The 24,402-nt window shown below is 40.4% G+C and overlaps 1 protein-coding gene across 3 annotated transcripts in view; it reads left to right on the top strand.

Moving 5' to 3' along the window:
* ACO1 (aconitase 1) overlaps window positions 1–24,305 on the top strand; it is a 44,866-nt gene extending 20,561 nt beyond the window's left edge. For all 3 annotated transcript variants that reach the window (XM_074569379.1, XM_074569380.1, XM_074569381.1), the window contains exons 4-21: window positions 1,486–1,623; window positions 3,634–3,703; window positions 3,811–3,994; window positions 7,785–7,924; window positions 8,931–9,102; window positions 9,567–9,667; window positions 10,705–10,821; window positions 12,108–12,267; window positions 15,568–15,703; window positions 16,218–16,302; window positions 16,585–16,741; window positions 17,303–17,427; window positions 18,194–18,298; window positions 18,978–19,120; window positions 20,572–20,719; window positions 21,139–21,261; window positions 22,265–22,450; window positions 23,581–24,305. In XM_074569379.1, coding sequence (XP_074425480.1) covers window positions 1,486–1,623; window positions 3,634–3,703; window positions 3,811–3,994; window positions 7,785–7,924; window positions 8,931–9,102; window positions 9,567–9,667; window positions 10,705–10,821; window positions 12,108–12,267; window positions 15,568–15,703; window positions 16,218–16,302; window positions 16,585–16,741; window positions 17,303–17,427; window positions 18,194–18,298; window positions 18,978–19,120; window positions 20,572–20,719; window positions 21,139–21,261; window positions 22,265–22,450; window positions 23,581–23,694 — 2,404 coding nt within the window. In that variant the 3' untranslated portion in view covers window positions 23,695–24,305. The remainder of the gene's footprint in view (window positions 1–1,485; window positions 1,624–3,633; window positions 3,704–3,810; window positions 3,995–7,784; window positions 7,925–8,930; window positions 9,103–9,566; window positions 9,668–10,704; window positions 10,822–12,107; window positions 12,268–15,567; window positions 15,704–16,217; window positions 16,303–16,584; window positions 16,742–17,302; window positions 17,428–18,193; window positions 18,299–18,977; window positions 19,121–20,571; window positions 20,720–21,138; window positions 21,262–22,264; window positions 22,451–23,580) is intronic.
* Window positions 24,306–24,402: the final 97 nt, after the last annotated feature.

Genomic DNA, 24,402 nt, shown 5'->3' with positions numbered 1-24,402 from the left:
TACATAATTTGGGCCCCTTTTTCAGTTTGTTTTTCTAAACACATAGGATTTTCAAGGTAAAATTCTGTGGGAATTACAGACCCTTTTCTCTTCTTTTTACATTATTTCTGATATATTTTAAAATTGTAATAGTTTCCTTATAATCACAGTTGAAAACATAGACTTTCAGTGCTTTGGACTGCTCTTGCAGAAATGTAGTGTTCTCAGTGGGTTACTGAATGATGCCAGATCCTTGGGAGCATGTCACAGTCTGCTCTTCTTGTCTCAGCAGCCAGCAAAATCAGATAAGCTAGTATGCAAGAGGGTTTCCCAAACTGATGGTAGTACATACCTGGGTAGAAGCTGAGAATGTATGTGCTGAGAAGCGCCAGAAACTGTGTTAAAATAAACATGTGTGATCTGTTAGGAAGGTGGGTATTGAAGTGCCAGAACATCTGGTTACTAGTCCTTGTTTGCTGATGTCTAAACTTGGATTGGAAGTGGTGGATGGACAGAAGACTTGTGCGTTACTTTGACCCTCTGCATAGTTTACCTACCTCACTTAGGAAGGAAGGTTTAATTTAGGCATTTAAAAATTGTTTTGGATAAATGAGACATACAAACAGAGAGAAAAAGGTCTGTTAACTTTTTTCTGAGTCACTTGGAGTTCAAGGCCTTGCAGGATTGTCACAAGGTATGTGAGAAGACAAAAATGTGAATGTTGGCCCATAGCCTGAAAACGTGCTGTTTGAATGTCATTTGTGATATAAGGTCTTTTGTCAGTGGTAAGTGCAAGAGTTTGTTAGTAAAGATGATTCATACATCTTATTTCTGCCTTTCATGTTTGTCCAATGATCTGCCAGGGCAGTTAAATCCACTTCTGAAAATACAGTTATTCTGCAAAGGTATTTTGCAATCATGTCCTTTGTAATTTAAGAAATCCGATGCCCTGCTCTGCCAGTTTTTACTTGAAGTGTGGAAGGTACCAAACAGCCCTAATTATGGAGAGGATTCTCCTGTGCTTTGCAAAACTTGGAAGAGATGACCCTTGCCTTAAAATCAGCTAAATAAACATAGCAAAGAATCAAAGAAAGGACATTGTTGTTTTCTCTCTCCCCCCTTCCTTTTTAAACAGACTGGGGAGGAGAGAGAGAACAGAGCAAAAGAAGAGAAACCAGTTCAAGGTCCCAAAGGAATGCTGACTAGGAGTAAGTTTCCAGATTCCCAGCCAAGCTTGTTACTTGATGAATTTTGGTTTTAGCTTTTCGTTCTTACAGGGCTCAGGATATAGACACAGTTCCGTCCCTTCTGCTCTTATGACTTTGTCTTCCCGAGGGTACTGTCTCTGACATAGAGTAATGATCCCAAGACTTAGGGGAAGGCTGCAGTTTGCTATGTATGGGACAGGAGGTATCTGTTCTGCATCTCAGGGTCTCGGTTGCATTTGTTTTGTTCTTTTTTTCATTTCCAAATGGTTTCATCTTGCCTATTTCTCTTCTCTTTTAGTGGGGTGCCTGCTGTGGTTGACTTTGCTGCGATGCGTGATGCTGTGAAGAAACTTGGTGGGGACCCTGAAAAAATCAATCCTATCTGTCCTGCTGACCTAGTGATAGATCACTCCATCCAGGTTGATTTTAACAGGCGGTAAGGACACAAAGTAACTCTTACTTCTTAATAGTAATAAGTAAGCTGGATCCAATTACTGATAAAAAAGGTAGCTCCATTAGTAATATTCTTAACATTTGGATTAAAACATCCTAGACTCTAAGATGTGTTTAGGTTAGACTGTTGTATCAATTGCTGTGAATTAGAGAGGGGAATTCTGTTTTTGCTGTGGTGCGTCTCCCAGCAGCACAAGCCTGGACTAAATGTTAATAGAAACAGGCTCAGTCCAGACCTGTGGTGATCGTAATTTTCCGTAATAATACTGCATTATTATTAGTTGCTCAGAAATAGCTTTTTTCCACATGCACTTTCTTGACCCTGCAGAGCTTTTTGGAAAGCACAAACAAGAATGTCTCCTTATTTATATAAGAATAGACTTGAGCAGCCCTAGCCCAGCTCTGAGGAACTGTTTGCGAGTTCAGTGCCTCCATGCAGAAGAGCAAAAGGCGCTGATTAATACGGCCCCTATAAATACAGGAAAGAAACATAATGCTATTCAGTCCTCAGCATGCTACAAAGAGACAAGCACTCACTAGACCTACAGTGAAATACAGGACCAGGACATGGGTTCTTCTGTTCTCCCTGGTATCTAAACATGGACCTACTGAACTAGTCTTCCAAACATATCCTGCAATTACATGTTTCTTAGTGGTTTCCTTCCATCTCCCAAACTCCTGAAGTTTTTTGGTCTGCAGTTACCTTGCCTGCTATAATACTCTGTATTTATTGTTGTCTATAGGAGACAGTTTTGAAGCGGGCCACTTAAGTTATAGCATTGCAAAGAAGGAAATTCCTAGAAGGTGGAAATTAAAGAACATAAAGAGCACTTTCTCAGTGGCAATATTTAGAGGCTTCTTTAGAATAAAAATACTGAACTTCTGAGCAGAAATGTATTGTGAAACCTGCTTCATAGAAGAATGTTGCCAGACAATTTTTAAACACAACTTTTTTCCTACTTTGTTTAAACTGTAGACTAGTAAGGATACAAATTCTCACTGATGCCATTTTGTAGTTGGCAGGGGAGAAAAAGGGTCAAAAAATTTTGACTTACATAACTGTTGAAAATTAACTCACTTCAACTTTTTTTTTCTAGAAATCTATTCTTAATATAACAGTAAGGAGTTTAGAAACAGATGCAAAATTAGAAATAATCACCTAAAGTCTGATCTCTGGGATAATGGGTGTTCTAGCACTAATCTATTAAACTAGAAGCCTAATCCTTTTTATTTTCAATTTGCATCACCTCATTTTTTAAGATCTTCAGGAAACAGTGTGGTGTTTTTGTGGACAAGATATAATTTCCTCTCTACCATAGGACAAAATCAACTATTATGTTTTTTTCTGTATTATTTTAATAACATTCATTTTATGTTATCAGTAGTATCCAAGACTTCATTTAGGTAATTTGTAGCTAATAGTTACCTTCTGACACAGCCTTAATTTATTTCTATTAGGCTAATATATATATGGAGAGAACATTGGCCAGCCCTACACTTCACTTCTTTCAATCTCTTCAGGCCTAAGTTAGGCAGCTGATTCAAGTGAAAAGTTTGTTAGCCCTGTCTACTTTGAAACACAGGGGCTTCAGGCAGCACTGCATAATCAGTGATAACCTCTTTTTAACAGGGCAGTTGTGTCCCAGTTCCCTTTACTGCTTTACTGATTGGGTCTGATTTAGGTGTTGGAAGCTTCACATTGCTCTAACACGTAGTGTAGCTTTTCCCAAGCTACAAGTTTTAGGCCTGCCACTTATGTACTATGCAGATTAGCACTCACATTTGAACCAGACATCAGGTATTACCTCTAAAGATTTCTTGAATCCTGTTCATTGGTTGCCTGCAGTTCACAGCTGCAGTGAGATTATAAAGATGAGACTGATCAGCATTAACATTAGCTAATACTCTTCCTTCCTTTCAACCTTTGGGTATATCTGACCAGACATAAATTTCAGGTGAATTGGTTCTGACAGCTGATTGTTTTCACTTGCAGATCAGACAGCTTGCAGAAAAATCAGGACCTGGAATTTGAAAGGAACAAAGAAAGGTTTGAATTCTTAAAGGTACTGAAAGAATTAATCCTATTTGCACAGGGAAAAGTGCAATGAACAAAAGTTCTTCCAGTGCTCATGTGTGTTAAAATTTTTTTACTCAATTTGTTTTGTTTCAGTGGGGCTCTCAGGCTTTTAAAAACATGAGGATTATTCCGCCAGGCTCTGGGATCATCCACCAAGTGAACTTGGAGTACTTGGCAAGAGTGGTGATGGATCAGGATGGCTACTACTACCCAGACAGTGTGGTGGGCACTGACTCGCACACCACCATGATAGACGGCTTGGGAGTGCTTGGCTGGGGTACGTGCAATAGCGTATCATGAATAGTCTGTTGGCTGACTAAGCTGTGTTTCAGACAGTGAATTGTGAGTTTACTCTGCCTGTCATATTAGCCCCCTCCCAGTCTCTCGCTCACTCCTCCTCCCAGCAGAATGGGGGAAGAGAATCATAAGGGCAAATGCAGGAAAAAAACTCATGGGTTGAGACAAAGACAGTTTAATAAGTGAAGGCATGGGGGTAGGGGAGAAGGAAACAAAACCAAGTGATGTAAAGACAATCAGTCACCACTTCCCACCAGCACACCAAAGGCCAGCCAGTCCCTGGGCAACAGCTACTTTGGAAAAATTCCTCCCACTCCCCACCTCCCAGTTTTAATGCTGAGCATGATGTTATATGGCATGGGATATCTCCTTGTTTTAGTTCGGGCCATCTGTCCTGGCTGTGTCCCCTCCCAGTGTCTTGCCCACCCCAGCTTACTTGCTGAGGGGCAGAGTGAGAAACAGAAAAGACTTTGACACTGTGTGAGCACTACTCAGCAATACTGGTGAACGTTACAGTGAAAATATTGGTGTGTTACAAGCACTGGTTTAGTCACAAATCTAAAACACAGCACTGTGGGCTGCTGTAAAGAAAAGTTATCTCCTTGCCAGCCAGACATATCACACAGACTAACCCCAAATTCAAGGAGCCTGATAAGGTCTCTTTCAGTTATTTAAGACTTTGTAACTAACCTCCCTGTTCTTATAGCAGCCTCAGATGATATCTGGTGCAGGTGTTGTTGTTTGGTTTTGTTTCTTTTATATATTTTCTGTTCTGCATTTCAATCACAAGATAGCAGGCAAGGAAAATATTAATACTTCTGGAAGCATCTTAGTCATTTGGGAAGGCAAGGGAGTTGATGCATCCTTTTGTTCCTTAGTCACTTAGCTACTTTTAAAGTGCTGCCTTATTAAAAAGTACTGTGATTGGTCTATTAAAAAGAAGATGCTGAAAGCTGAGTTTGAGTCAGTTACATACGGACAGAGGGGCCATTGTGAAAAACAGCACTATGAAGTATGTTCCAATACCAGTAGTCTGCACAATACTTGTTACAGAAATAAATACTAATAATTCCTTTTTTGGCTTGTAGCGGCAAACTGCGGCATTTGGATTATTAACTAAATAAGTAGATATGAAATTAAAGTATTTGCAATCATCACACACATCATAGCAAAAACTTCAGTTGAGCTTTTTATCTTCCTGTGATATGGTGATAGAAGCCCTACTGAAATAGGCATCATAGGATCATAGAATTGTTAGGGTTGGAAGGGACCTTGAAGATCATCTAGTTCCAACCCCCCTGCCATGGGCAGGGACACCTCCCACTAGATCAGGTTGCTCAGAGTCCCATCCAGCCTGGCCGTAAAAACTTCCAGGGATGGGGCATCCACCACCTCTCTGGGTAACCGCTTCCAGTGTCTCACCACCCTCATGGTGAAGAACTTCTTCCTAACGTCCAATCTGAATTGACACATCTCTAGTTTTAATCCATTCCCTCTAGTCCTACCATTACCTGGCATCCTAAAATGTCCCTCACCAGCTTTCCTGTAGGCCCCCTTAAGATACTGGTAGGCCTCTATAAGGTCTCCTCGGAGCCTTCTTTTCTCCAGACTGAACAACCCCAACTCCCTCGGTCTGTCTTCACAGGACAGGTGCTCCAACCCTCTCATCATCCTCGTGGCCCTTCTCTGGACATGTTCCAGCATGTTGACATTTCTCTTGTAGTAGGGGCTCCAGAACTGGACGCAGTACTCCAGGTGGGGTCTCACGAGAGTGGAGTAGAGGGGCAGAATCACCTCCCTTGACCCGCTGGCCACGCTTCTCTTATTGCAGCCCAGGATACGATTGGCCTTCTGGGCTGCAAGTGCACATTGATGGCTCATGTTGAGCCTCTCGTCCACCAGCGCCCCCAAGTCCTTTTCTTCAGGGCTGCTCTCAAGCCAGTCACTGCCCAGCCTATGTCAGTGCTTGGGATTGCCCCAGCCCAGATGGAGGACCTGGCCCTTGGTGTTGTTGGACTTCATGAGGTTGGCATGGGCCCACCCCTCCAGCCTGTCAAGGTCCCTCTGGATGGCATCCCTTCCCTCCAGCATGTCACCTGCCCCACACAGCTTGGTGTCGTCGTCAAACTTGCTGAGGGTGCACTCTATGCCACTGTCCATGTCGCTGATGAGGATGTTAAAGAAGACTGGTCCCAGTACTGATCCTTGAGAGACTCCAGTTGTCGCTGGCCTCCACTTGGACATGGACCTATTGACAGCCACTCTTTGGGTGCGGCCGTCAAGCCAGTTCTTTATCCACTAAATTGTCCATCCATCAAACCCATATTTTATCAGCTTGGAGGGACAAATACGAAAGACACTGTGTTTTTAAACAGCATTTACTAGTTCACAAAGGTGCTTGTCAAGTTCCAAGTACCACATGCGACAGAAGTAGGACATTGTGTTTTTTCTAAATCCACCTATACTACTGTAGCAATATTGGTTGATTGAGACTTTCCATCAAGGGTGGAAGAATACCTGCTGGCTTGGAATACAAATGTAAACAAGTTCACTTTATTTAAAACAATGACATCTTTGGAATAAGATTCTGTATTTGCTTGCACCTTACACATGGAGCCATCATTTGGATGATGTCACAACACTAATAGCTGCTTGAAAGAGTGTGTCTGTAAATTTACCCTTGTTTTTCTCCAGAATTTGAAAAGTATGTCTGGGCATAGTCCATACCATACACGCTCAAAGTGCGCGCTCTTATATCCAGCATTTCTTGCAAGTGGCTGGTAGTGCTGAACTTCCTTCATGCCTGTCTGTGGTAGCCTGTTAGTCATGTTGGCTAACTTGACTGTTTAAAAATGATTCAGCACCTACTGAAAGAAGTTACGTGATTGGATCTGTCACAGAATTATCTTTTTAATTAACATAGGTACATCATTTTGTACATAAGCAACTATACAAGCAATTTGTTATAGCTCAGCATTAATTAAGCTAAACAAAAGGTAGAAAGAAGTTTGAAAGTGAAAGATAAACATGAGAGGGACTTTCTACAGGCAAAAAGTTATGAAACTGCTGCCTAATGCCAAATTGCTAGTAAATATGGTTTTTCTAGATTGCTTATGATGTCTTGATAGTTTACCTTATTAAATTAGCAAAATGAAGTAGTCACTTGAATTGCATTCCTCTGATACTGAAGGTGTGCTTACACAAAGGTTCCCACCTGTGCATGGCCGAGCCTTCTTGAAACTTAATAGACATAAGGAAGGTATTTCTATCTTAACAAGGAGCTTTTCTGTTAGTATTCTTTAGAACAGTCTATCCTCTTTAATAATCTTTCTTTCCTTCAAAATAACTTTTAAGTTTTTGTTTGATGACCATTAGTCATGGTTTGCACACATTTCACTGAAGCACACCAAGTTCAATGCCACGTCAGTCGTTCTTTGTTTATGCGTTGCATGTTTAAGTCATTAAGTAAAACCTTTACATCTGCTATTGTAAAAGCCAAGTGTCCTTGGAGTAAGTTACTTAGATGTACCTAATATCCTATCTAATGGCTGAGAAACAAGGATGAAGAAAGAAATTAACCCAACATTGCAGAAACTGAAGCAAGATAAGGAGTCCCCCTCAGCAGAAGGCTAAGCCCTCTGTCTGTCTGTCTTCTCTCCCTTTTCACACCTTAAATCGAGTAATCATCAATCAATCGTACTTCATGGGTTTATCTTTGATATGTTACTATCTCTCTGAATAGCTGGATTGTCTACTCCTGTTGTGTACAGGTGTTGGTGGCATTGAAGCAGAAGCAGTGATGTTAGGCCAGCCGATCAGCATGGTGCTTCCTGAGGTGGTTGGCTATAAGCTGGTAGGAAACCCTCAGCCGCTGGTAACGTCCACTGACATTGTGCTCACCATCACCAAGGTAATGAACGTGTCTGCTGTTTTGACAGTACTGCTGAAATCTATTGCACGTTCTGTAGGAGAGAGCTACTGTACTGTATGTGTAGGAGCCCTGTGTGTGCTTCCACATAGTCATTCTGGACTTCTTTGAAGCTTTATTACTCTGTGTGGGTTGGAATCACCTGCCCCAGGACAACTGCAAATTTGCTAGGCAAATCTGTTTTCCCGAAGTCAGACAAAATAGAACAGAGAGCTGATGTCTCATGGCCCATTGCAATCCTTGTGTGTAGACTTATTTTGGATCAACAGTGCTTGTAAAAGGATCTTGCTTCTGTACTGCCTCAAAAGAAACATGATGACTTTCTTTTTTGAAGTTCCCGCTTAAAATAAGGCAATGTGAAACCTGAAAACAGACAGTAAGCACTGCAGTCTGATTTCTTTGGTCTGTAGGTGTTTGGGTCATGTGTCATATGTTCAAAATATCTTTATTCACTTTGTGGGTTGTGACTGAAGAGTATTACTGGGTCAGCATTAATGTTGTTGGAGGTCAGAAATCTGGCACACATGTTCGCCATAGGATGCTCTCTCTAGAGAGAACCTCCAAATGGAGAAAGCCAATAGTTTTTTGTGAGTTCATGTAGATACTATGTGTGTTCGGTCGTTTACACATTGATTCATGTACTTGTGCAGTTGGCTCTTCCTGTTTCCTCATCTTCCAGGGTTTGCTGGCTGAAGAGCCCACAGTGTTCTCCTCCCCTTAAAATGTCATATTGAGAAAAATACAGTTGTTATAGATTTTAATTTAAATGAGAGGAAGAGCAAATTTAGAAGGAATACACCCCTGTGTTGTAACTTATTATTGAAACTTTACATCTCTGTGAACTCACCTTCATGATTTAGTTTACCAAAGCTTCCTGGTTTCAAATGTCTATAGAAACCTTCGAAAAAGATTTCTCTGAAGTTGAAAGCTGGATTTCATAACATACACACTCAGGTTGTTTGACACAGGCACTGTATTTTTATAACAGCACCTTCGCCAAGTTGGAGTTGTGGGTAAATTCGTTGAGTTTTTTGGTCCTGGTGTAGCCCAGCTGTCAATTGCGGACCGAGCCACTATTGCCAATATGTGTCCAGAGTACGGCGCAACAGCTGCCTATTTTCCAGTGGATGATATAAGCATTGGGTACCTGATACAAACTGGTGAGTGTAAGAAGAGACCACAAGTTAAAGGTGTAATTGAAAGCAAGGACTCCAGGCCTATATGTTGTAGTCAGCAATGGAGTTGAGTCAGATGGAGCCTTCTGAGCTTGAGTGCTTTTTTTTATCCATACTTGCTTATTCAGTCTGCTTCTTGGTTTTAGAGTCCATATTTAGGAAAAGCCAAGTTTTAGACTGTTTCACAGCTAACTGCCTGCTTAGCCCTGCATGAACCTAGCTTGTCCAGACAACAGATGCAGGAACTTAAGTTTTTGTTCTGCAAAAGCCACTAAGTCTGCTTAATTGCTTTGCTTCTAGTGAGTCTTTAATATTGGTGCTGAAAGGGTCTTGTAATGTAATGTACAGTGTGAAGTGAAATAGCCTGTTATGCATTTTTTTTTCTGTCACGTAGTAGTTCCTCAACTGTGTTTGCATTTTGTTTTTGCTATATCTGGCTTTCACCGTAGGCCGTGATAAAGAGAAAGTTATGTGCACAAAAAGGTATCTTGAGGCTGTGGGAATGCTGAGAGATTTCAAGAACTCCTCTCAAGATCCGGACTTCACACAGGTTAGAAACTACTCTGTCTTCTGGCTCCTTGCTTTATGCCCGGCCCTATTTTAATGTGACAAATGTCTGTTTTTCACTGAAACTAAGAAATAATCAAGGGACTTCTTATCCTTTGACTTGGTCCATGGAGCTGTCTTAACTTAGGGCCCAGTGGAATGAGTCAGCTGGCTCTCCAGGTGTGAAAACTTGGGCATAGGTATAAATTAGCTCTCAGTTGAGCTCTGGCTGGTGCAGATTGTGCAATTCGATCCGTGTAGTTTTGAAAAATCCAGTCCAGACTCAAACACAGCTCTGAAGATAGTGTGGATGTTTGTGTAAGCCTTGTCCCAGTTTATCCTTCTTCTGTTCAGCACCTTATTTTACTGTGTGAATCAGAATACTTAGAAGCTCTGTGTGGTAACCGCAGACCACAAGAGACGTTTTCTATGCAAGAAAATCAAGATCTTATTCTGTATCCAGGAAACTCAAGAATATTTCTGGTTTTCTCTACAGTAAGAATTTATCTTGTAACTTAGGTTCACGTTTGCACAATTATGCAAAAACCTTATTAAATATGGAAAGATGCAGGGCACTATAAAAATAAATTTCAGGCATGGGTGAGGAATAGGAAAATATGATAATCTCTGCTTCATAATAGACTGAACGTTTTCCCCAAGGCCAAGATGAATAGTATGCTTTGGTTTATGCCAGTACCAGGATTTCTTCACACCATTGTTTTCTGAAGAGGACCCTGCTGCTAGCATGTGAAAAGACATAATTCTCAAAATCATCTGTATTGTTTAGAGGCTTTAGTCACACATCGGGTTTTCAGTAACTGGGGTACTCTTGAGAGCCATACCTGGGACCTGGCAAGGTCTAAAAGCAGAACTGTTCCTTTTCTTCTGATCTTTCCCTTCTCTTTGACAATTTCTGCAAACAAACATAAAGATGTGCAGACTTAGCCTTGGTTCAACAGCAGAGGTAAGCATACCTGTGCCTTAACTGGCTTCAACTTGCCATGCAGTGCTGAACTGCTCTCTGTTCCTCTTCCTGAATAGGTTGTTGAGTTGGATCTCCATACTGTTGTGCCTTGCTGCAGTGGACCAAAAAGACCTCAGGACAAAGTTGCTGTGTCAGATATGAAGAATGATTTTGAGACTTGTCTGGGAGCCAAGGTAGAGACTAGGAACATTTGGGCATACAACTAATGCATGCTGCTAAAAGTTGTCTAGTGTTCAGGAACTACATTCTGGGGTTAACTTGTGTGTTGTTTGTTTGCCTATTGAAAAGTAAATGAGGATGTTCGTGATGTAAATGTTGTGATGTAAATGAAGATGGCATCAACAATGGGTAGTTTAAAGTTGGGGTAATGCTTCTCTGACATGAAGATGTTTGTGTCCTTTTGAAGTATTAGTTCTTTTTGATTTTAGGTCAGTCTTAGGCCTAACATGGTTTTGACATACATAGGGATGTCTGTGAACTAGCCACAGTGGGTGTTTTTAGTAGAGTGGACTAAGTAGTTACTGCACTGAGCTCTGTTAACTACCCAGCTCTTCAGCTTTCCAAGCTGGTTATGTCCCGAGCTCCTCAACATAATTTTGCATTCAGTGCTGAATCTATTCAGGCAATCAGAACTGCATGTGTCTCTGTGACTTTTTGATGCTGGTGGTAAAGACAGAAGAAAAAAGACTTCTCTCTACATCATCCAGTCAAAAATGGTCATTGAAGGAAGAGCAAGATTTTAATTTGAATTAATATACCCATACAATTAAGTTTCCAAAATCAGTTTGAATCCCTACCTGATACAGTAACTGCCCTTGTTAAAGGCAGTACAGAGCTCTAGTAATGTAAATCAAGAAACTTAAACTACAGTAATTCCCAGGAATTCTTGGCTTGTTATGTGTTCCAAACTCTGTTAAATGACCTTATGCTTTCAGATCTCTAATTATAATTTTTTGTGATGTGAACAGTGCCTTCTTGGCCTTTGGTGGTTAGTTTTCTTTCTTCAAGTGTCAGGCTTTTGCCTCTCAAGTCAGCTTTAAGCATAAGTTTGAGCTCTTCAATATTCGTGGCTTACAAATGTTATATGTTATGACTAGAATCTCAGGACTAGTTTGTGTGACCAGACTATACGTGGTCAGGAATGTGGAGCATGTGAGAGCGAGAAGCATCTGAGCAATCTGACAAAGGATATATTCATGCAGGAAAAAAACACAAATACATTTTGATGCAAAGCCTGCTGCTTTTACCAGTAAACAGAGAATAGGATAGACCCCAGAAAAATTATTTTTGTCTGCCACTTTGACCAGAGATGCAACCCTTCACCACCAGACCTAAAAGTGCAAGCATGGTTGTGACTGACAGATGCTTCTCATTAGTGAAATTCCCAGCCCATATGAATTTCCAGTCAAAATATTTATATTAACCACATCCTTTTGATTTTTACTTTCTCCACTTACAGCAAGGATTCAAGGGATTCCAAATTGCCCCAGACCGACAAAACAGCATAGTCAAATTTAATTTTGAAGGCTGTGACTTCGAGCTTGCTCATGGTTCAGTAGTGATTGCTGCCATTACAAGCTGTACAAACACCAGTAACCCTTCAGTTATGTTGGGAGCAGGTAAGTTTATTTGTTTAATGTGCAGTAGTTTCTTTATGGCTCTGGCTGTGTGTCCTAAAGACAAATACAACACTGATGTAATTCTACATGCATAATGCTGATTTTGGCATTTGGAGTGCTAAAACTGAGCTTAGTCCCTAGGGGCAGCAGAAGGAATTCTGGAAATGGTAGCTGGAAACATCATTTGAAGAAAATGTATTTTTCCTGCCCTGTCTTCTCTACAGGGGAAACTGGAAATGAATTAACCAGCACCTCTGACACTTGTTTAAATGCACAGAAGTTGTTATATAGAGCTGAGAAGAGCCTATCGAAAGTCAGAGCCATGGGCAGAGGGACAGTGAAGAATAGTCTATGGGGTTAAGTCTGAAGGTGCTCTGATCTGGCAGCAGAGTACAAAACACACACTTAGCTAGAGGTGTATCAAGTTGTTACTGCAAGAGTCTGAGGGCACGTGTGGGGAGTTTGTAGACAAGGAAAATTGTGTTCTCAAGGATTGCTGTCTTGCAGAGCCTTGTCATTTACATCCTAACTGCATCCAAGAAGTGGCTGGACATGGACTTTGTATCCCCCACTTTCTTGCTTATCACCATTCAAATAGTACAAAACAGTTGGTCTGAGTTGGTTGTGTTAAAATTCAGGTTAGGAGGTTGTTTATTTCTAACCTGGCTAGTGTGGGCAGAAAATTTCTCATTCTGAATGCACGTTCCTGGCAACAAAATATGAATGAAGAGATCAGCTCAAAGGGTTCAGTCTATACTAGCCTGGTTCAGCCCTCTTTCACAGGTGCTTGGCTACATGCTCGCATATTTCTTTCTCTCCTCTGCGAACATATACATAGATGTTATCTGTCACTGCAAGATCATCACTGTATTAGGACTTTCTAGTCTGTCAGACTGTTTGTAGAATGCAGGCTTATTTTCTACAAAGGTTGGAAGGGTTGTGCAATGGGCAATGCAACGGCCCTTGACCAGAGAGGTTTACTTACTGGCTGAAGTAACGTAATTTGTCTCATTTGTTCCTGTGTGGTGTTGGGAAGACCTTGGCTTATGGACAGCCTCTGACAACAGTCACTTTCTGTTTAGTTTGTTGATAGGGTATTTGTCATCTAGCATCTTTTTTTGGGTACTCCACAGTAGCAGCAGCTCACCCCCTTCGCAGACGCAAAAGGTCTTTTAATTCCAAGCAACAGGGACAAAGTCTATCGTAAACAAGGATGTGGTGTGGAAAGGGAAGCAGAGTGGAGACCTGTGCTGTTTCTTAACCCTTTGAGAGGAACAGAATTGAACAAAGTCACCCAATTCACTTGCCCTTGATAGGACAGCCCCATCAGCATACTTCTTTCCTTGGGTCCATCCTGATCACGATCACAAAAATAGAGCTGAATTTCTTTCTTCTAAGGATCAAGAATTAGGCTTCTTCCGGGCAGACTGTCTTTTCTCTGTCCTATCCCTTAGTTCTATGTCGATGTATCCCTCAGTTGTGCCACCTTCTTAAGATATAGTTTCCCCAAGTGTTTGGCTTCCAGGCTAATGGCAAGCATTTTTAACCCTCTCTGTGGCAGTGGGGATGCTGATCTTTCAGCCGCTTGGCTTAATATGGGTTACTTCATGGGTTTAAACTGTAGAACGCTCTGCAGATACAAGTAAAGTTGGTACTTTGAACACATTCGCTACTACTAAATGCATAGCACCCTGAAGAACATAGTCCTAAGGATCTCAGCATATGCACTCAGATTTAGTGGGTACTGTACCTTTGCTGCCTTTCCATACAGCAGCACTTATGCTTTAGCCTTGACAAGGAGGGGAAAAAGTATTTCTGTTAGTCTCTGGTAACTGTTTGTACACTACGGTGTTGAGGACCTCCGAGATACCCACAAGAAACATGATAATTTGGCTTTCAGAGTAGGGTTTGAAATGAAAGTAAACAAAAGATGCAGTGCTCCGACACTAAGTAACCAAATCCAAAGGTAAAAGAAATCCAAAATAAGAATGTTTTTTTTCCAACTACTGCTGTATATCCTGTGCACTAAATGATGTGCAGGGGCTGTGTGTCTGTGGGGACAGTGAGTGTATGCTGTAGTAGCCTTGACAGCCTAATCCAACTTTACAAAGGTGTTGGATTAAGGCTGCTCAAGCAATTTAAATTCTGGCATTTCTGTGCCAGTTTAATAGAGTTTGACCTTGCATTTTTTTCAGAACTGGTATTGGCAGGAAAACAGAAGCCAACAGAAGCCAAACAGGCTGTCAGGCTCTCAGGTCCTGAGATAATTTGCTTGTGGTCACATTTTCAAAAGTATACAAGAGCTCCACTTTCCACAGCTTCTTCTGGCAGCTAAGGAGCCTCAGCAATTTCAGGAATAGGACTGCTTTTCTAAATTCACATATCTACCTTTAGGCCTCCAAATCTATCGGTGTAGGCCTTTTCACGCAACAGTTAAGTGGAGGTCTCCATGTCATGTCTAACAGAGCTGCCAAACGGCTGGCAAAGACAAAACAGTTTGATGATGTCTTCCTGTTGGACATCATGTTGGATCAAAGCGGAGCTGATGTATGTTTTCTTATCTAAGTGGATGTTTGAGAGAATGAGAAGGCATGGGAATGTGAAGTGTTGCATAGTTTGCATAGCTGCTGCTTCTTTTATGTCTATCCTGAAAAGGGCTGGAGAGGGCTTGTTTTCTGAACATTCATCTATGTATGGACAACTTGTTTAAAAGGAAGAAATTCGGGATAAATATGTTTCTGGTAACACATACACTCCACTAAAACATCTCTATGCATGTTACAAATCCAGGAGTGGTAAAACAGCACTCCTGCAACAAGCTGTAGATTGTGATATAGCCTGTTTGTGACAAGGGCCAGAGTTGGTGCTCTCATAGACATCTGCTTCTCAGGGCAGCGAGTCATATGCTGGCCATTATTTCAGCACCGGGTCAGTAGACCACTGTAAGTGGGAAGTTAGCTATTCTTCATTGCATTTTTTGTGAGTCACTTGTCTTACAAATAGTGTTCTGAGTTTTGAATGTCTACCTGCTGCCCCAGTGTGAGTTCATCTTGTTATATACAACTTTGAGCAGCTTTCCAGTGGAGGAGAAATTGCAGACTGGATCTACAGTTCAACAGAGCACTTGAGCTCTATAGCCAGTTATTCTGGGATTAGTGCCATTGGCTCACTTTACTATTTCATTGCTGGAAATTGAGCCTTTTCTGTTTTCCAGTTATTTAATGTACTTCTGTTAACCTGTTGATCCACCAAACTGTTCCACTTCCAGGAAAAACTGCAACTATCCTTTGCATTTTTCAGGATTGCTTGCTAAGAAAGCTGTTGAAGCTGGTTTGACAGTGAAGCCATACATTAAAACTAGCCTGTCCCCAGGAAGTGGGGTTGTCACTTACTACCTGAGGGAGAGTGGAGTTATGAGTTACCTTTCCCAACTAGGGTAAGAGTGCTTTTCTTACTGTTGTCCTATGGCTGCTTAACTAAACGCATTGACAACAAGTGATGCAATAGAATGACTATTTCTCTGTACAGCTTAAAATATATGGCAGGTACCCTGCGGCATGATCCTGCATGAGTTAACGCATTGCTTTTGTGCTGTCTGACTTTGTGCAAATGAGAGAGAAGGCCTGTTGCCTGCTCTAGTTTCTTGAAGACTCATATTCTTAAGTGGGAAAATGGGTTATTTTTCAAGACTGATGTTTTTAAATAGCATGAATGACACTACATTGTTGTTCATCTTGCTAGGTAAAACGTTTCCCAGATCTTCATTCTGTGTGCACGGACAGTCACTGCAATGATAAGAATTGAGCATTCTCAAAAACACTGTTTCCATCAGCAATTCATTTGTTAAAACAGTACATCTTCTGAAAGTAACCCTTGCCAACTGCTAAGGGTTTAAATGTCTTGCTCCAAAATAGCCTGTTGTTCGCTGATGATTTTTGTGGTCTGTCTAGGTTTGATGTGGTGGGTTATGGCTGTATGACATGTATTGGCAATAGTGGACCCCTACCAGAGCCTGTTGTTGAGGCCATTACACAGGTATGCAGCTTATAGCTGTGCAGCTTATTTAGGTAAGCTGTTCTCTGTTCTGTGCTGTTCTGAGCTGTGTTATACTGTGCACTAACTCCTCCTAGCTGTGTGCAAAGTAAATTCAGTCTATATTCTCTTTTTTGTGGGAAGTGCTTTGGGATTGTTTGGAAGGAGACAGTTCTGTGACTGTCCAGTCATTGATATTGCAGCATGGTGCAGCTCCACAGACCTGCTGGGTGTGTGGAGATTGCAAGCACCTCTGCTACCTTTGTCTCAAACTCTTTCTTACAGGGAGACCTCGTAGCAGTGGGTGTGTTATCTGGCAATAGGAATTTCGAAGGACGTGTCCATCCCAACACCCGTGCTAACTACCTAGCCTCCCCGCCACTGGTAATAGCCTATGCAATTGCAGGAACTGTCCGGATCGACTTTGAGAAAGAGCCTTTGGGTAAGACAGTGTCAGGGTGCTTCTTTTCACAGTTTATAAACTGAATTGGTTGGAATTGAGCTCTTGAGAAACATTTGTCCTAGGGAGGTGCTTCAAATGACTGAGTACCTCTGGGATACAAAGCATGCGATTGTTAAGAAACAGAGCAACAAGGACGCTTATGACGGAGAAGGGGGGAAGCGAAGCCTGACCAGTATTCTAATTCCACAGAGGTATCTTTTTGGTTATATCTGGGTGGTAGTCTCTTATGAGCAACCTGATGTAGTAGACTTCCTTTGAGCAGGTAGTTCAGCTAGATAACCCTCAAAGATCCTTTCCAACCTCAGTTATTCTATAAATTATTCTGGAAGGCCATTTGAAATCACAAAAGAAGATGTATGTACAGGCATCATGAAATTTATGAGGCCCTCTTCTGTCAGACCCCTGTAGGGGAAATATAGTGTGTCTCACAAGTGTTGACAAGGTTAGAAGGAACACATAGCTAAAGGACACCATTCTAAACTTTTTCTTTCTTTCTTAATGGAAAACTTGCAACAAACATAACAATACCATTTTCTACAGGAATAAATGCTTCAGGGAAGAAGATTTTCCTGAAAGATATCTGGCCAACAAGAAATGAGATTCAGGCTGTTGAGCGTCAGTTTGTTATTCCTGGGATGTTCAAGGAGGTCTACCAAAAAATAGAGGTGAATTAATTCCCTGGGCAGTGCTTTCATTGATGTGCTGTGCTATTCTGATGTTGTTAAATAAGCTGGTCTTGATAATGAAACAAACATTTTCCTTCTGTTGCTGTTGCTTCTCTTCTGACAAGTATTCAAATGAGATTATTTTTTTTTAAGTGGTTTCTGGTTAATTAATTGGTTCTTACAGGAAGTTGTGTCCTGAAAATTGCTCATTAATGATTTTTTTAATGTAACGTATAGTTTATGTGTTTTAAACAGTCATCACAGGCTGATATTAGAAAGTGAGATATTCCAGCTGCACAGATGTTTGGTTTTTTTCACCTGACAAAATTAATTTGCATTACTTAATAGCATTAACATCAGAAAAAAACTCGTACTTGGTAATGCTTTCATGCAAGCCTTTCTCAGGTGTTGAAACAAAATATTCTTAAGGCTTACGTGTTAGGAAAGCTTCTTAAGATTAATGATAAATACACTTGAGAATTATAATGTGTTATCTGGGTACATAATACCGGTTATTGTCAGAAAACTGGATGAGCAGCTCTTATTTTGTAATGAAGTGAGGGTTCGCCTAATTCTTTTAATAGATAGAATCATTTAAAAAAAACCCCAAACATAATGTATATTGTCATAATAATTTCACAAAGTGATTTAAGAGGTACACAAGGCTTTTGCTGAAGCCCAATGTGTAATTTTACCTGGATTCTGAAGTAATTCCATTGCTTCTGAAAACTTAGAAATCAATGTGGTGGTTTTGTGTGTTTTTCAGACAGTAAACAAATCTTGGAATGCCTTAGATGCTCCTTCAGATAAACTATATACTTGGAATCCCAAGTCAACTTACATCAAGTCTCCACCTTTCTTTGATGGTCTGGTATGTGCATGCTGCCCTTTTGAATCAAGCCAAAGTGTGTAGTGACCTTGACTAATGTGAAGGGCAAAGCAAAGCCACTTCAGGGGGCCTGGAAGCATCCATCATAGCCTATTGAGGCCTTGGTTCTCAAATGTTAGAATTACACTATTGTATTAATTTTAATACAAAGGCATGAGTGAATCTGAAAACTGTAAGGATTCTCTGTCACTTCAGGGCTTTTGAAAAGTCTCCTTTTCCTTTTGAGCTGAAATACTTTTAAATAGTCACAAAAGTGAGGTAAAAGGACAGGAAACAAAACCTACAGCTCTGCCTGCCTGCGTTTTGCACCACTTCAGTGTTCAGATTGCTGTTTCAGTACCATTTAAAAGCAAATGCAGATTTCAATGTATGCAGATTTCTAGGAATCTTGGATTTTTCATCTGTGTTCATGCGTGTACCACAGGAAGCCTCAGCTAATGTTTTTGCCTCATCTGTTTTCTTCATGCATGACCTTCCTGATAGACAGCCAGGACATCATCTTTTATTCAAGAACGTAAACATTTTTAGTAGGGTTGGATTTTTTTCTTTCTTCTAATTTATATAGAAAAGGAGACTTTATTTTGCAATTTGCACTTTTGAGAAAGGTAAAGGAATTCTGTGTCATATTTTAATGATTTTGCTTGTATTTTTGATGGTTTAGACTTTGGCTCTTCAGACCCCAAAAACAATAGAAGACGCTTATGTCCTGTTGAGTTTTGGGGATTCTGTGACAACTGACCACATATCTCCAGCTGGGAATATAGCAAGAAATAGTCCTGCAGCCCGTTACTTGACCAGCAGAGGGTAAGCACTATTTCTTGTTCTTTTTATAAATTGGGAAGGGGATACAAGCCACAGCTACTATACTGTGTTACAGGCACACATCTGCTGTCCGTTCACATATGCTTGTATTCCTTGATGGATGCCCGGAGAATATATAACAGAAGAAAGAAAAGCATTTCTTTCTCTGCTCTTTCAGCAGCTCTGACCAAGTGTAAGAACTTGCGTAGAGTGTGCACATCTATTACACTGGAGAGCTGAAGACCTTTGTATGGAGAGAGGGGCAGAAGATAACTTTCAGGCTAGTTTTTGCAGTAATTCTATTCATAAATAATGAAATCAGGATTTGTCTCCCTATTGAAGCAAAACGATCATGGTCCTTAATGTGAAAAGTTGGTTGTTCTCACTTCTGCTAGCACGTGCAACTATTTCATAGATCTAGGCTATCAGGAGCTATTAGAACATCCAGAAGTTTAGGTTTCAGTGCAGCTGTGAAACCTGTCAAAGGTATTGTTGTTGGGAGTCCAAATTGCTGTGAAACTTTGGTCTCTTTCTATGGCCAGCCTGTCAGCTTAGTACTCTGGGTTCAACTTAAGGCAAGACAAGGACTTGCTGAGTTGCCCTGTTCAGTCTTCACGGATAATATAATACATTTATTCTCTGGTTTAGTACTTCTTGCAGCTTCAGTGGTGTTTTGAGGAACAGCACTGACGTTATTTAAAAAAAAATACTTTCATTAGATCTACTAATTCTGGAGAGGAAATCAATTCAACTAGTGTGATTTACTAAAAACTATCTGCTCTGGACTCTTTGTCCCTCTTCTATCAGTCTCTTTGAAATCTAAATAGTCTTACACACATTACAAAACAGATGTTGTGTGTCATAGCTACTGTTTGGATGTAGCCCAATGCAAACAGTCCAATTTTCTGTCACATTCCAGCACATGTTTTGTTTACTGGTTAGGCTGGAGTGTCCCCTCATTCCCCTATCTCTGCAAATGAACTTTTTCTTCTCTAGTTCTAACTTGCAGGAGGGGCTCTCTCTGCAGTTTGGATGTTTAGCACAGTGGTGTCTACCTTTGTTCAAAATGCTGTGGTGATACAAATAATGAGGAGGATTTTCATTAGCCAGCTATTAAGAATGGAATTGTATTGTGTCTTCTGAGCTAACACAAGCTCTATCCTTGCATCACTATCAGATACTGTTTTCTGGGGCAAGGGATGAGAATACTGTGGAAGCTGCTTTCTGTGACCAAGCTGTAGGCAGGCTTCTATTTTTTTAATTATTTCTTTTTCCCTTTAAAAAAAATCTTAAATGTAGAAGTATCAGCTAACTGGATGCTACTGCCATGGTGGGAACCATGCACATACCTGCCTCAGAAATACCAGTTCGTTACTTACTTTTCTTAAAGCACAGGGTGCTTCAGTCTAAAAAAACCAGTTTCCTTTTTCCTTTGTTTTCTTTTCCCTTAATAGCCTGACTCCCCGAGAGTTCAATTCTTACGGCTCCCGCAGAGGGAATGATGCTGTCATGGCCAGAGGAACATTTGCAAACATTCGCTTGGTGAACAAATTTATTGATAAACAAGGACCTCAGACCATCCATTTCCCTTCTGGGGAAACTGTAAGTACACACGCTACTCTAAACTGAGGCTCATTGACAGTAGAGTGGATTACTACTGGCTTTCCTTCTTACAGCTTAGGTCATTTACTTAAGTGCCTTTTAAGTAAAGCTAATGAGGAGACAGGAGCTGTATTGACCTGGGGAAGCAGGTCAAACATACCTATGTAGTGTGGTGCTACGAGTCATATCAGTAGAGAGTATGACCACTGTAGAAGTGGTAATGGAAGGCACAGGTTTGTGTTGGGAGTGAGATCAGGCGAGAAGCCATAAAGGACTGTATGGTTAATATCCTTAAACATCCTGTTTGGCAGAAAGCGCAGGCTTCAGCTACTTATGTGGGGACCCTTTTTCCTTTGTTTCCCTGGAACTGTGATTCCACCTCCAAAAAGTGTATAAAGTGTTTGGCATTTTCATTCCAGCTGGATGTGTTTGATGCTGCAGAAAGATACAAGCAGGCTGGCCATCCTCTGATTGTGCTGGCTGGGAAGGAATATGGTGCAGGAAGTTCCAGAGACTGGGCAGCTAAAGGACCATTCCTCTTGGTGAGTAACTACAGTAAACTAGGAGGACAGTACTTAAAAGTGCATTATTTGTCAGGAAGACTAGCTTACGAGCAACATCCTGGATAGATCATTCTCACTTTTGGTAGCAAGAGCGATTTTGAAATCTCAGCTGCCTCCAACAGCCACAGCAGAGTTGCAAAAGCTGTTTAAATATTAAGAGATCCTGTTCAGACTGGAAGCCTTGACTAATCTTCAGCTAGAAATCCACAAGGCTACACCAGAAAGGCCACTTTCTTTACTTCTGCTTCCCGTAACCCAGTAAACCTTGTGTCTGCTTCCAGGTGCCTCCTTCAGCTCACTTAACAGGGAAGATAGAAAGTGTAAGAGAAAATAGTATCATTGAAAATGAAATTTAGCATGGCTTCACCATGCAGGTTGCAGGGATGTTTATTAGTATTGTTACAGGAGCCTAATAGAAATCCACATACAGTGAAATATGTTTCATTCATTGTCTGTCCTGTCCTACACTGTTTACCAGCCTGAATTCTGATGGAAGCTTTCTTGGTGTGCAATTTGAGAAGGCAAGTGTGTGTATTATTTAACAAAGATTAGGAGAGTTGATGTTTAAGATTACATTTGTCTAAATTGTTGGGGTTTTTTTCCCAGTGGTGATTTTTTTGTATTAACATGTAAAAATTTAGAAATTAATTAAAATGCATCCTGGCCTTGTAGTGTAGGAGGGCAACACTGAACTAGTGAGAGTTACGGACATGACTAGACTAGTGGTGCTCTATGTGAGACACATTAAAGAAGGATGCAGAATTCCTGAGAAAGAGTATGTAATTTTTTGACAATCAGACGTCTTTTAAAGATGTTTGAAAGTTAACATATAATCAAATCCGCTGTCAGACAGACCTGCTGACTCTACCAGTAGCTGGTAAATGAAATGGAGTGGACCACAAATGTGTCAGTTTCCCTCCTGTTTGCACAGAAAGACTATCAGGAACCATGAAGGTAACTATACTTGTTGTGTATTTCCCAGGGTGTCAAGGCTGTGCTTGCTGAAAGTTATGAGAGAATTCATCGAAGCAACCTAGTAGGGATGGGAGTGATTCCTCTGCAGTATCTACCTGGAGAGGATGCAATGACTTTAGGACTCACTGGACGGGAGCGTTACACAATTATCATTCCTGAAAAACTAAAACCACAGATGAAGGTCCAGATCAAGGTATGAGACACCTAAGGAATTAATTTTCTGAATCACTGTAATGTCACTCAAAATTAACAGTCTGTTCAAGCAATGTGCTTTTACATGGCAGTAAGCTCCTCTCACTTAAGAAGGGGGAAGAATTAAGATGGTGAAGGGAGCGAAAACAGTAATTGTAATAGGGTTTTGCTATGATGGGATATAAAAGCAACATGTCCAAACTGCTTTATTTAGCACAAAGCAGTCCTGTGTTTTGGACCAGTCTTTCAAAGCACACTATGCATTTTTCTGTCTCACTTAAATATCTGAAGCACAATAAAAAGTGAACTGTAAGTATGAAATTAAATAAGTTAAACTAAATTATTTAAATTAATTTAAAATTAAAATAATTAATTGAATGCTGCAATATACAATATTCTGTCAGTTGAATCTGATCTAGTTAAAGATGTCCCTGCTTACTACAGGGGGGTTGGACTAGATGACCTTTAAATGTCCCTTCCAACCCAGCACACCCTATGATTCTATGAATTGTCAAAGTGAAGGCTAAGCATACCCAGCATAAAATCTAGTTAAGCTTCAAGCCCTGTATTTGAAAGACTGCTTTTTGTCTAGCTTTGCCTCCAAACCTATGCCCTTTTTTAAAAATATTAGCATCTACAATAAAAAATTTGTTTATTCTTTATTGGAACATCTGTATAACTGACTTATTTAACAGTATCAAAGTCTGCTTTTTTTATTGTGGTTAGCAAAACAATCTACTTATTGCATGTTCATTTAATGCAGGTGGTCTACCTGGATTAGCTTCTAACGATAGTTGTTTATATGTGCCTCACTAACTGCCCTGATATAAGGGCTTATATCTAGGGCTTATCTAAGGGCTTATCTCTAGGCTTATATCAACAATAAACCTAAATGAGGCAAGCCGGGAAATACAGTGCAAGAAGACTCCATAGTGTGTTTATTATGGTTTATTTTAAACTACTTTCCTCCTGAGCAGCTGGCTGTAGTCTAGTGTGGAAAGAAATACTGATGTCCAGTGCCTGTTCACTTTAGCTTTCTATCACAATTGCTTAATAGTCTTTATTTTACTATGATGTCATGTGAGCCAGGGAAAGTTCTGCTGCTTGAATGACTTTCTTTGACCCTAACAGCTGGATACCGGGAAAACCTTTCACGCCATCATGAGATTTGACACTGACGTGGAGCTCACTTACTTCCACAACGGCGGCATTCTGAACTACATGATCCGTAAAATGGCATCCTAATCAAAAACATTAAGCAAAAACGTCCAGGTACAAGCCTGCTTCTGGTGAGCGCAATAAAACTACGGTAATCATAAATTTGAAAGTGTGAACCATAAAGTGAACAGTTTTTTTCATGGATTGTATTAGAAGGCTTGTTTACAATGCTGAATTATTCTGTGTATGAGGAAACTGGACACACTTGCCCAATTAAAATGAACAGCATTTATTATTTGTTTTGTATGGTGGTTGGCTTGACTTACCTTAGAATACAGTGCAAAAGTCATTAAAATACTGCTGGAATCTGTGGAACTGTTGAAGATGATGTGCTGATTTCATATATTTTGTCCATTTAGTTTGACTCTGAAGTTAAGTTCTATGCTCATATCAGTGGTCCAAAAATTAACTGACAGTATAAAAAAATAACTTTTATTTCTTCCTGATTACCTGATATTGACTTGCTTTCTTATTCAGTTGACCAGAATCTGAATCTAATACTGAAATTAATTATTTAGCTGTTTGTTTATTCTAAAAAATGTGAACTTTGTTGTTTAAAATCTACGCCTTTGTTCAAAGGTGGACCTATTGGGGATAATATTTCTAATGGATAAAATTAAATTTATTTTCAAAAAGTTTTTGGTGCATTTTGTCATGTTATCTTTAGTACCAAGATGTAGAACAAAGCTTTGTATTTAAACCCTTCTCACTGTCCCTGTAGGAGCAGAGTCATAC

Source organism: Larus michahellis, chromosome Z (genome assembly GCF_964199755.1).
Source record: "Larus michahellis chromosome Z, bLarMic1.1, whole genome shotgun sequence".
NCBI classification, from domain to species: Eukaryota; Metazoa; Chordata; class Aves; order Charadriiformes; family Laridae; genus Larus; species Larus michahellis.
Note: the sequence above shows the minus strand (reverse complement) of the source record. Positions and strands in the feature narration are given on the sequence as shown.